The sequence below is a fragment of the Muscardinus avellanarius genome (genome assembly GCF_963383645.1).
Source record: "Muscardinus avellanarius genome assembly, chromosome: 11".
Taxonomy (NCBI): Eukaryota; Metazoa; Chordata; class Mammalia; order Rodentia; family Gliridae; genus Muscardinus; species Muscardinus avellanarius.
In genome coordinates, this window is record NC_137797.1 from 56,758,203 (window position 1) to 56,770,444 (window position 12,242).

A 12,242-nucleotide genomic window follows, 5' to 3' on the forward strand; every position below is an offset into this window, starting at 1 on the left:
CCCAAGAAGTACGACCTCTCCAGCCTTGCATGGAGAGTGATGAGCGTCCCGGTGTGCTGGCCAGTCCTGGCTCTCTAGTGCTTGCTGAGGTTACACTGCCTCGTGCAGTTAGAAATGTTAAAAGGCAAAATTACATCTTAACAGCAGCCAAAAATTTATATATTTTTTATGTATTTACAGTACTGTACATATTTACATGGTCACATCAAATACTGAATTGTAGAAATAAGACATCACCTAGAAAGGCATTCATTTAATGCCCCAGCATTATCTTGTGCAAAATGAAACTCCTCTCAACTTCTTAGAGAGCTAAAGACAGTCAACGTTGCGTAGTACACCGTCCATGGTTAAAGATCCAAACCTAAAACACACAAAGGGAAATCTCAAAAGATTCACTCATTTAGCTCCCAATTTTTTTTTGTTCTTTGCATATCATGTCAACCCAGAGCCTCCTGCACACCAGGCAAGTGCTCTACCACTGTGCTCTAGCCTTAGCATTTGGCCCCTGCATTTCAAAGAATACAGAATAATTTGGGGGAAATAATTAAAGAATTTAAGAAAATATGATTTGTTCTATTTCTTACTAAAATGTATGGTATTATTATAAATAAAAAAAATAGAATTCAAGCCAGGTGTGGTGGCGCACAGGTTCAAAGCTAGCCTCAGCTATTTAGTGAGACCCTGTTTCCAAATAAAATATAAAATAGGCCTAAGAGTATAGCCTGGAGGTAGGAAGCCTCTGGGTTCCCCCCTAGTACCACCAGGAAAAAAAAAAAGAATTCAGTGACCTGGGAAGACTTTTTAAGAGAAAATGGGGACTGTAGATGATAAATGGGGAAGATGTTAATAAGAACTGAAGAATTTCTTTTTGGCAAGGAGAAGTTCTTCTTTGTTGGTGGTACTGGTGATTGAACCAGGGGACATTCTACTTTTGAACTATACCCCCAGCCCAATTTTATTATATATATATATAATAAATATATACACACACACATACACACACATACATATACATACATACATATATATGTTATTTATTTATTTTGCGGTACTGGGGATGAAACCTGAAACCCAGGGGCATTCTACCTCTGAACTATACCCCCAGCCCTATTTTTTATTCTTTTATTTTGAAACTGGGTCTCACTGAGTTGCAAAGGGTCTCACTAAGTAGCTGAGGCTGTCTTTGAACTGTGATCCTCCTGTCTCAGCTTCCTAAATGCTGGGATTACAAGTGTGCACCACCACACCCGGCTTATTTTTTGTTTTGAAACAGCACAGATTAAAGGAACTCAGCTGTGCACACCACCACAATACAGGCTGAATATTCTACTACTCACCTTTCTAAAATATGATTATTTTCAGCAAGTTCTTTAACCACCCCTGCCATCTCTTCCTTCAATTTCTTCATTCTAACACATATAAAATAAAAGAAAGGCATCTGCTTAAAAAAGCATGTAATTGTTTTAGAATTATATTTAAACTGTTTTACTTTTCTAGATCTAACAAATCATTAAATATTATCAAATGTTATATTTACAATAAACATCAAACATTTAAAATATAAAGGCAAGATTATAAACAGAAACAAAAACAAATGGAAACATTGTATTTTCCAAATAACAAATTTCTTACCCAAGAGTCATTTCCACTAATGTGTTAGAACTTGGATAAATTGGGGTTATGGTATGTTTGATTCCACTGGAGGCAGCGAACATCTTCTGAGGCAGAGTTTCTTGTAACTATATCCAAAAAACCACATCACAGAACATTATTAAGACCAAGTGTTACAGCTTTTTTTTGTAGTAGTAGTAGTGGGGATCGAACCCAGAGGCATTCTATCTCTGAGCTACCCCCAGCCCTATTTTTTATTCTTTATTTTGAAACAGGGTCTCTCTAAGTTCTGGAGTGCCTCACTAAGTAGCTCAGGCTGGCTCTGAACCTGCAATCCTTCGGTCTCAGCCTTCCAAGTACTTGAATTACAAGTGTGTGCCACCACACCCGGCTTTTTATTTTTATTTTTTATTCTGAAAACAGGGTCTCACTAAGTTGCTGAGTCTGGCTTTAAACCTGCAATACTCCTGTATCAGCTTCCCAAGAACTGGGATCATAGGCATGCACCACCATACCTGGCTTCGTGTTAACAGCTTTTAATAAGACCTTTATAGCTTTAAATTTTATTTCAAAACATCAATGAAACAATACCCTTATATATATTAAAAAAAAAAAAAAAAACCTAGCTGTGTGTGTTGGCGCATGCTTGTAATCCCAGTACTTAGGAGGCTAATACAGGAGGATCCAGGTTCAAAGCCAGCCTCGGCTACTTAGTGAGGCCCTCTGCAACTTAGTGAGACCATGTTTCAAAATAAAAAATAAAAAATAGGGCTGGGGGGGGGGTACCAAAAAAACGAGAAAAACCCTTTCTTTCCTTTTCTTCTTCCTCCTCCTTCTTCTTGGTAATGGGGATTGAAGCTAGGGGCAGTCTACTTTTGAGCTATGCTCTACCTCTGAGCTACACCCCCAGCCCTATTTTTTATTCTTTATTTTCAAATAAGGTCTCACTGAGTTGCAAAGGGCCTCACTAAGTAGTAGCTGAGGCTGTCTGCAAACTGTGATCTTCCTGTCTCAGCCTCCCAAATGCAGGGATTTCAAGCATGTACCAACACGCCCAGCTTTCCTAAGCACTTTTTCATTTATTTTGAGACAGGGCCTCACTAAATTGCTGAGGCTGGCCTCGAACCTGTTATCTTTCTTTCCCAGTCTCCCAAGTACTGGGATTACAGGCATGTGCCACCACACCTGGTCTTAAAAAAAGTCTTATAAGTTATAAAAGAATGGTTTATAAAATGTTTTTAATTGTAAAACACCCAAAATTTAAAACTTGGTTCAAAATACATATTAAAAATGGGTGATTAGAGCTGAATAGATATATGAAATATAGTCTAGTTCTCCCTCCTCAATCATCAGATACAAACTCAGAAGACTTTTGTCTAATGGGGAAAAGCTTTTTTCTAGACACTTTGGATAGCTATACCTCATTAGTGTAGTCCTGATACTTTGATACTTCTTCTTCAATATCAAAACACTGATTAGTTAGAGATAATAGCTGTTTCCTAAGGTGAAGCATCTTTCTGAAATAAACAAGAATCCCATTAGCAAGTAAGTAGTTGAGTGAAAGTCTCACTTAAAATATCCAACATACATTACATTGTTCAGCCAGTCACCAATCACCCCCAAACAAATTTATTTACCTCATCCATTCTTCTGACTTATCCAAAAATGCCTCATACTTTTTAACACATTCGTCTGTGAAGTGTGACATAGCTTTTGTTGCATGGTAATACAGTTTTTGCCTGCAATTTAGAAATAATCAGAGGCTTAAGCCAATTTCACTGTTTATAATACTTAAACATTTTAAAATATACACAATCTGGTTTTTATAACGATTGTGGATTTAGGATATTTACAATATAAAGCAAAGGTTTCTAAGACAGACCTAAATATCAGCAAGAGGAAAAAGAGAAGATTCAAAATGCATGTTAAAAACTATTGACTGGCCAGGCGCGGTGGCGCACACTTTTAATCCTTGAGCTTGGGAGGCGGAGACAGGAGGATCACACAGGTTCAAAGCCAGCCCCTCTGGCTTAAGAGACCCTGTATCCAAATAAAAAAAAAGTATAAAATAGGTCTGGGAGTGTAGCCTGGAGGTAGAAGGGTTTCCAGGAAGCCCAGTACCACCAAAATAAAAAAAACAAAAAAAACCCCCAGAAAAACAACAACAAAAAAACTATCGACTGGGGTTAAAGTTAAGAAGGTGATTACAACTGTCCTTGCCTCTGTTCCCCAGTCTCTACCTTTTGCAATCAGAGCACAAGAAACAGAAAATGACTGAGGGCCTGGGGATCTTCCACCCATCACTGCCTGTCTTGGTAACTTTCTACTCAAGGACCAGATCAGTTGGTCTAAAAAATGTGCAACTATAGCAGCAATCCTATAGTTAAGATTAAAATTTATTTTTGTTGTAATTAATTCCAACTTTCAGAAGAATTGAATTAATAAAGACAACCAAAATAGCTGAAAGCAACCAACTTACTTATTTTTTATTTATTTTTTTGTGGTACTGGGGATGAAACCCAGAGGCATTCTACCTCTGAGCTACACCCCCAGCCCTATTTCTTATTCTGTATTTTGAAACAGGGTCTCACTGAGTTGCAAAGGGCCTCACTAAGTAGTAGTTGATGCTGTCCTCGAACCACGATCCTCCCTTCTCAGCCTCCCAAATGCTGGGAATTACAAGCATGCATCACCATGCCCAGCTACAAACAACTTATTAAACATAATCTAGATACTCACTTATCAAATTTGTGGATTTGTTCTTCATTATAAGCTAGTCCTAGAAATATAAAAATATATTTGTTAACATAGAATCATAATATCTCATATATCATTTTTCTCTCTGAGATCATTGCTCCAAAAAGGCTAAGGAATTGATGCAGATGTAATGACCTACATTTGTTTTAATTTGGTCTAAACAATGTTAACATTTAAAAAAGAATTAACTACTAATATTAAAAAAAAAATCAAGATTGATCCTTTGCTCCTTCCTTCCTTCCTCCTTTCCTTTCCTTTCCTATCCTTTCCTTTCCTTTCATTTCCTAGAAATGGAATCCAGGGGCATTCTACCTCCAAGCTCCACCCCCCAGCCCTATTTTTTGTTCTTTATTTTAAACAGGGTCTTACTGAATGGCAAAGGTTCTCATTAAATAGCTGAGGCTGTCCATGAACTGTGATTCTCCTGTTTCAGTCTCCCAAATGCTGGGATGCTGAGACAGGAGAATCGCACAAGTTCAAAGCCAGCCTCATCTACTTAGTGAGACCCTGCTTCCAAATAAAGTATAAAAAAATATGTCTGGGAGTATAGCCTGGAGGTAGAAAACCCCCTGGGTTCCACCCCCAGTACCACTAAAAACAAAAAACCAAAAAATCCTGTATTTCTACGAAGCAATAAATAAAATTTAAAAAAGAAAAAACCACACCCCTGTTATTTCTAGCTTTTCTTGAGAAGCGGGAAGGATGGTAGTCATGAGCAGTTACCTCTCCCCTTTAAAGGGCTGTCTAATCTCAAGGCTCCTCAGGCCCCCTAGCCATCTCATTCCTATTTGTTACGTGCCTGGCCTCCAGGGGTTTTGGAGATCATGACCAGAATTTTTTTTTTTTTTAATTTTTTTGTTGGTACTGGGGGTGGAACCCAGGGGCTTTTTCTACCTCTGGGCTATACTCCCAGACCTATTTTATACTTTATTTGGAAACAGAGTCTCACTAAGTTGCTGAGAGCCTCACTAAGTAGCTGAGGCTGGCTTTGAACTTGTGGGATCCTCTACCTCAGCCTTCTAAGTGCTGGGATTACAAGCATGTGCCCCATGCCCAGCTTATGCCCAGGATTTTAAAATAATCAAAAGCTTAGTTTTAAGAATAATTTTTTAGCACACTCACTTTTTTTCTTGAGAGAATTCCATTTCTGGTACAAATAATGATGCTTATAAATGTTAATGAATATATCAAATCAATCCAACTGAAATACAACTAACCACAGAGGCTGATTCATTAGATAAACAATAGCAAGCTTTACTTACTACGTTCTGCTTTGTCTTTTTTGAACTGATAGTAAATCTCTGTGATGCAATTTAACAGGACCTGAAGTTTTTCCACACTATTAGAGGAAGAAAAACCCAAATAAATTAATTGAACTGATGTGAAAGAGGAGATTTTAACAGGGGCAGCAACTACTCACAAAGGGATCACATACTTTCTGTCCTTCGGATGAGTGCCTTCTTGATGTGCCCATGTATCGGCCAGCACTCCACCTGGAGACAACGTGCTGTTGACTTCCTGAAGATTGGTTTCTATAGTTCCCTGAGAACTGGAAAGCTAAACCAAAACCAATGGTTCAGATCCAAACTGCCAAGTCACAAATGATAATCACAGTGCTAATTAATGTAGGCTATAGTCTAGACAATATTTCTTGGTAGATTACTTCAAGGCAAATCATTTGCATCTTTAAATGCAAGAGCAGACTGTTAGGTTGATTTTCACCAAGAGTACAAAATAATAATAAAACATAAAACTAACCAGTATCAAAACATTTTATATAACACTGCATGCAGTAAATACTTTTTAAAAAATAGTTGTTGTTGATTTAACCCAGGGCTCACAAATGTAAGGAAGCAATACACTGCTGAACTATACCCCATCCCAGTAAACACTGTTTAAAAAAAAACCCAAACACATGAAACACGTTTTGTCTTCAATTACTCGTTCTCTTTAAAAATCAGTTGATATTCTATCTCACAGAGATGTGAAAATTAAATAGGATAATTATGCTAACAAAGTCCCAAGCATAAAGTACAGTGATTTGTCCTCTGTTTATGTCACTGGATAGTGAGTCAAAGAGGTCCCTTCAGGGGGCAGTAGGACCTTAACTCAACCCTGGCAAGTTCTTGACCTACACTGCTGAAAGCAAGGCACAGCATATTATTTATTATTATTTTTCTTTTCTTTTTTTTTTTTTTTTTTGCAGTCCTGGGGATGGAACCCAGAAACATTCTACCTCTGAGCTACACCCCCAGCCCTATTTTTTAGTCTTTATTAGCTGAGGCTGTCCACGAACTTGGATCCTCCTGTCTCAGCCTCCCAAATGCTGGGATTACAAGCATGCACCACCACTTCCGGCTTTATTTTTTAAAATGTTGAAACACAGTAGTGCTAAGTTGCTGAGCTGGCCTTGAACCTGTGATCCTCCTATCTCAGCATCCCAAGTACTGGGATTACAGGTTTGTGTTATCTAGCCTGACTTCAAAAGATTAAAGAATAGCAAAAGTCTACACATCCAACAGGCAGGGTGTAGGTACCCCCTCCTCTCAGAAAAGTGACACACGCAGGGTTGAGCTCTCTGGTTTTATATACAATTTTCCTGGGAAAAAATATGCAAGTTCTCAGGAAGGCCTCTTTGAAGATCAAATCCCATGTTAGTCATTTGGTATTTGGAGTTCAGAATGCTTCTTCCTAATCAAGCAGTGTAGTCATTAATGAGCTATGGGCACATCATGTAAATCTTTGAATCCAGTGGTTTCAACTGAGTATGTTTTTATTTAGTTGGTTTGATGTAAGAATATGCTGGGGGTTTCGTTCATCTAAATAAATAGACAAACATGACATGTCATGCTCAGAGATCCAAGTCTCCATTTACCAAGGGGTCTCTTTTCTTTTCTTCCTAGGAGCTCACCTATCTCACTTGGGGGCCAAAGAAAAGTAACTCATCTTGAAAATGGAAAATGAAAAGAAGCCTCATCTAAGGTTGTTCACTTTAAGCTAAGAAAACTTACCTACCACAGAACTAAGTATTTGTAAAGTTTTAAAGAAAGAAAAAGGTTAGACTTAAATTATATATATATATTATAAGACTTAAGATACTTATAATATATATAAGATACTTTATATATTATATAATATATAATATATAATATAATATATTATATATAATATATATAATATATAATATAATATATTATTATATACAATATATTATATATTTATAATATATTTATAATATATTATTGTATTTTTTATATATTTATTATTTATATTTATATATTTATTTTTAATTATATATTTATAATATATTATTATATACAATATATTATACATTTATTATATATTTATAATATATTATATATAATATTATTATTATAATCAATATATAATATATATTATATATAAGATAATATTATATAAGATATATATACTTAAGATACTTATAATATATATATAATAAGACTTAAGATACTTAGATATATAAATATCTAAGTATCTTAAGAGTCTTGATATACATTATTGCTTTCCATTTGAAAAAAAAATTTTCTTTTGTAGTGCTGGTGTTGGAAACCAGGGGCATTCTACCTCCGAGCTACAGCCCAGCCCTATTTTTTATTCTTTATTTTGAATCAGGGTCTCACTGAGTTGCAAAGGGCCTCACTAAGTAGCTGAGGCTGTCCGTGAACCATGATCCTCCTGTCAGCCTCCTGAATGCTGGAATTAGAAGTGTGAGCCACCACGCCCGGCTTTGAAAAAAACATTTTAAGCAGAACTGCCATTAGTAACAAATAAGGGAGCCCATCTTCCTATACTTGTGTGTGTGTATGTATGTGTGTCTGTGTGTGTGTGACTAGGAATCAAACCCAGGGCATTCTACCTCCGAGTTACACTCCCAGCCCTATTCTTTATTCTTTCTTCCCCCTAGCCACCAGAACTGGGGATTGAACCCAGGTGCATTCTACATCTAAACTACAACCCAGCTTTATTTTGCAATAGGGTCTTACTGAGTTGCAGAGGCCTCACTAAGTAGCTGAGGTGGGCCACAAACCTTTGATCTTCCTGTCTCAGCCTCCCAAGTCCTGGGATTACAAGTGTGCGCCACCACGCTTAGTTTGCCTAGACTTTTGTCATCACTGGCATTACTATTTTTAAGCTTTTATAATTTAAAAGATAAAAATGGTATTTTACGTGCAGTGCATGGTGGCGTATGCTTGTAATCCCAGTACATGGGAGGCGGAGACAGGAGAATTGCATAGGTTAGACGCCAGCCTCAGCTACTTAGAGAGGCTCTCAGCAATTTGACCCTGTTTCAAAAAAAAAAAAAAAAAAATATATATATATATATATAAAATATATATATAGGTCTAGGAGTATAATTAAGAGGTAGAAAACCCCTGGGTTCCATCCCCAACCCCTCCATCTCCCTCCCCCCCCCTCTCACACACACACACAATATTTTACTACTCTTTTTTTTTTTTTTCTCCGGGTCTGGGGATGGAACCCAGAGGCATTCGACCTACGAGCTACACCTCCTGCCCTATTTTTTTATCCTTTCTTTATTTTTTTGGTGGTACTGGAGATGGGACCCTTCTACCTCTGGGCTCCGGGGGCTCTACTCCCAGACTTATTTTATATTTTATTTGGAACAGGGTCTCCTAAGCCAGCAAGGCTGACTTCTAACCTGTGCGATCCTCCTGTCTCCGCCTCCCAAGCGCGGGAATTACAAGCGTGCACCATCATTCCCAGTTTCTTCTTTTTTTTTTATTGTTTTTATTTTTTGTTTTATGGTACTGAGACTGTAAGCCAGAGGCTTTCTACCTCTGGGCTATACTTCCAGACCTATTTTTATATTTTATTTGGAAACAGGGTCTCACTAAGTTGCTGAGGCTGGCTTCGAACCTGCGCAATCCTGTCTCAGCCTCCCAAGTGCAAAGATTACAAGCGAGCGCCACCACACCCGGCTCGGTTTATTCTTTATTTTGAAACAGGGTCTCACTAAGTTGTGGAGGGCCTCACTAAGTAGCTAAGGCTGGCCGTGAACTGCGATCCTCCAGTCTCAGCCTCCTGAATGCTGGGATTACAAACATGTGCCACCACACCCGGCTGCAATTTTCTACTATAGGCTTAAAGTTTTAAAAAGCTGTGCACTAACTAGGCATGATGGCACACACTTTTAATATTTAGTAGGCTAAGACAGGAGGATTGCAGGTTTGTAGACAGCCTCATTTACTTAGTGAGGCCCTCTGCAACTTAGTGAGATCCTGTTTCAAAATAAAGAATACAAAATAGAGTTGAGGGTAGCTTGGAGGTAGAGTGCCCCTGGGTTTAGTCTCCAGTATGAAAAAAAAAAAAAAAAGTTCTGCGCTGCATTTTCTTCATCTGTAAACTGTCTCTAAATGTTATTTGCTCATCTAGTATGGATTTAATATCATTCATTTGCACGAGCTCTTTTTATAAAAGACTTTATTTGCTTTCTTTTTTTTGTGTGTGTGCTGGGGATTGAGTCCAGGGGCATTCGACCTCCAAGCTATACACCCAACCGATTTTATTTGGAAACAGGGCCTAAGTTGCTGAAAGCCTTGCTAAACTGCTGAGGCTGTTTTCAAATCTGTGATCCTCCTGTCTCAGCCTCCCAAGTACCGGGATTACAAGCGTGTGCCACTACATCTGGCTTTTAGTTGCTTTTTAACAATACTTTTTCAATATATAAATATCATATACTTTCACATAGTCAAATATATACCCTGTTTTTTATGCTTTATATTTACTTTAACATTAATTTTAGAATGCATTAAATTATACATTCAACATGTGAAAAATAGTTTTTGGAAAAGTTTTACTTATAGTATTACACAAGAGCAAAAAAAGTAGCAGCAATCTGAAGGACAAATAATAAGGGTAAGACAAGAATAACAAATCCAAAGGCCACATATTATTTTTATTAAAAAGTACTGTTATGGCTGGGCATGGTGGCGCATGTTTATAATCCCAGCGCTTGGGAGGCTGAGACAGGAGGATCACACGGGTTCGAAGCCAGCCTCAGCTACTTGGTGAGGCTCTCAGCAACTTAGTGAGACCCTGTTTCCAAATAAAATATAAAATAGGTCTGGGAGTATAGCCCAGAGGTAGAAAGCCTCTGGGTTCCACCCCCAGTACCACACACACACACACACACACACACACACACACACACACACACAGAAAAGCACTGTTATGGGGGCTGGGGATATAGCTCAGTGGTAGAGCACTTGCCTGGCACATAGGAAGAGGCCCTAAGTTCAAAAATAAAAGAAAAAGGACTATTACAAATCAACCTAGATAATGCCTATAACATTCTTTTTAAAAAATCAGTATGTCCTAGTGGGGCATGGTAGTGCACATCTGTAATCCTAATACTTGGGAGGCTGAGATAGGAGGACTGTACATTTGAGGACAGCCTCAGAAATTTAGTTAAAAAAGAGCTAGGGTTATAGCTTGGAGGTAGACCATCCCTGGGTTCAATCCCCTTTATGCTTCCAAAAAGACAACAAAATACCCTGTACTGTTCCAGGAGTGACAATCATTTCATAATATGTATAAAAGGAAATGAAAATGCAGGTTGTCAAATGTTGGGATCAGAATCACCTGGAAGCTTGCTGAAGCGCCCTTGCTGGAGTCCACTACCAGTTTCTGATTCAGCAGGTGTGGAGTTGGGCCCCTCAATTGCATTTCGAATACATTTCCAGGTTAGGCTGATCTTGCTGATCCAGGAACCATTATCAGAAGCAATGTGTGTGTGGGACCAGGGACTAAACCCAAAGGTATTCTACCTGTGAGCTACATCACCAGACCTTTTGTTAAGTTTTGAAACAAAATCTCACTAAGTTGCTGAGGCTGGCCTGAATCTGTGATCCTCTTGTCTCAGCCTCCCAACTACTGGAATTAGTATGTGAACAAAACATTCAATAATAATTTTTTGGGGTGGTAGGCATAGTGCTATATTTTCTTTTTTCTTTATGTTAGTAACATAAAGATTAGGATTGGACGCAGAGGGATTCTACCTCTGATCTATACTCCAGCCCAATTTTTTTTTTTTGGTGGTACTGGGGTTCTCTGAAAACCCTTCTACCTCCAGGCTACACTCCTAGACCTATTTTTTATATATTTTTAAAATTTGAAAACTGGGTCTCTTAAGCCAGCGAGGCTGGCTTCGAACCTGCGCGATCCTCCTTTCTCTGCCTCCCAAGTGCAGGGATTACAAGCGTGCGCCACCACGTCTGGTGTCCGATTTTTTATTCTTTATTTTGAAACAGGGTCTCATTAGTTGCAAAGGGCCTTACTAAGTAGCTGAGGCTGTCTGCAAACAGTGATTACAAGCATGCGCCACCACGCCCGGCTAGGTGCTATATTTTCTATTTGTAAATCTAACTTCTGTGGTGGCAAACAATTTTTTAAAGGTCTCCATTAAGAAAGAAATCACAACTCAACAGATTATGAGGAAAAACAATGCAATCTAGAGAAAATAACTGGCTTAAGTTAGAGGGTCTGATACCTTAGATTCCATGCCATTTAGCCATTTTTTTTTTTCTTTTTTGGTGGTACTGGGGTTCCTGGAAACTCTTCTACCTCTGGGCTATACTCCTAGACATTATATATATATATATATTTTTTTTTAAATTTGGAAACAGGGTCTCTTAAGCCAGCAAGGCTGGCTTTGAACCCGCACGATCCTCCTTTCTCTGCCTCCCAAGCGTGGGGATTACAAGCGTGCGCCACCACGCCTGGCGTCATTAAACCATTAAATCATGTATGGTTTCTTTCTCATAAGAAGTCTAAATCTCAAGAAAATGTCATTAATATGAGAAACATTTTGGGCTTTCCGAAACAAGGGATAA

At 38.2% G+C, this 12,242-nt stretch overlaps 1 protein-coding gene across 1 annotated transcript in view; it reads right to left on the bottom strand.

Annotated features, from left to right (window-relative positions):
* Positions 1–309: 309 nt before the first annotated feature.
* The window catches only part of TBK1 (TANK binding kinase 1), a gene marked incomplete at its 3' end in the record, with an annotated part of 53,282 nt that continues 41,349 nt past the window's right edge, over positions 310–12,242 (bottom strand). The window contains exons 13-20 of the mRNA XM_080706461.1: positions 5,804–5,925; positions 5,631–5,707; positions 4,351–4,390; positions 3,249–3,350; positions 3,032–3,128; positions 1,633–1,739; positions 1,338–1,409; positions 310–361 (exon numbers count right to left, since the gene is read on the bottom strand). Coding sequence (XP_080562587.1) covers positions 310–361; positions 1,338–1,409; positions 1,633–1,739; positions 3,032–3,128; positions 3,249–3,350; positions 4,351–4,390; positions 5,631–5,707; positions 5,804–5,925 — 669 coding nt within the window. The remainder of the gene's footprint in view (positions 362–1,337; positions 1,410–1,632; positions 1,740–3,031; positions 3,129–3,248; positions 3,351–4,350; positions 4,391–5,630; positions 5,708–5,803; positions 5,926–12,242) is intronic.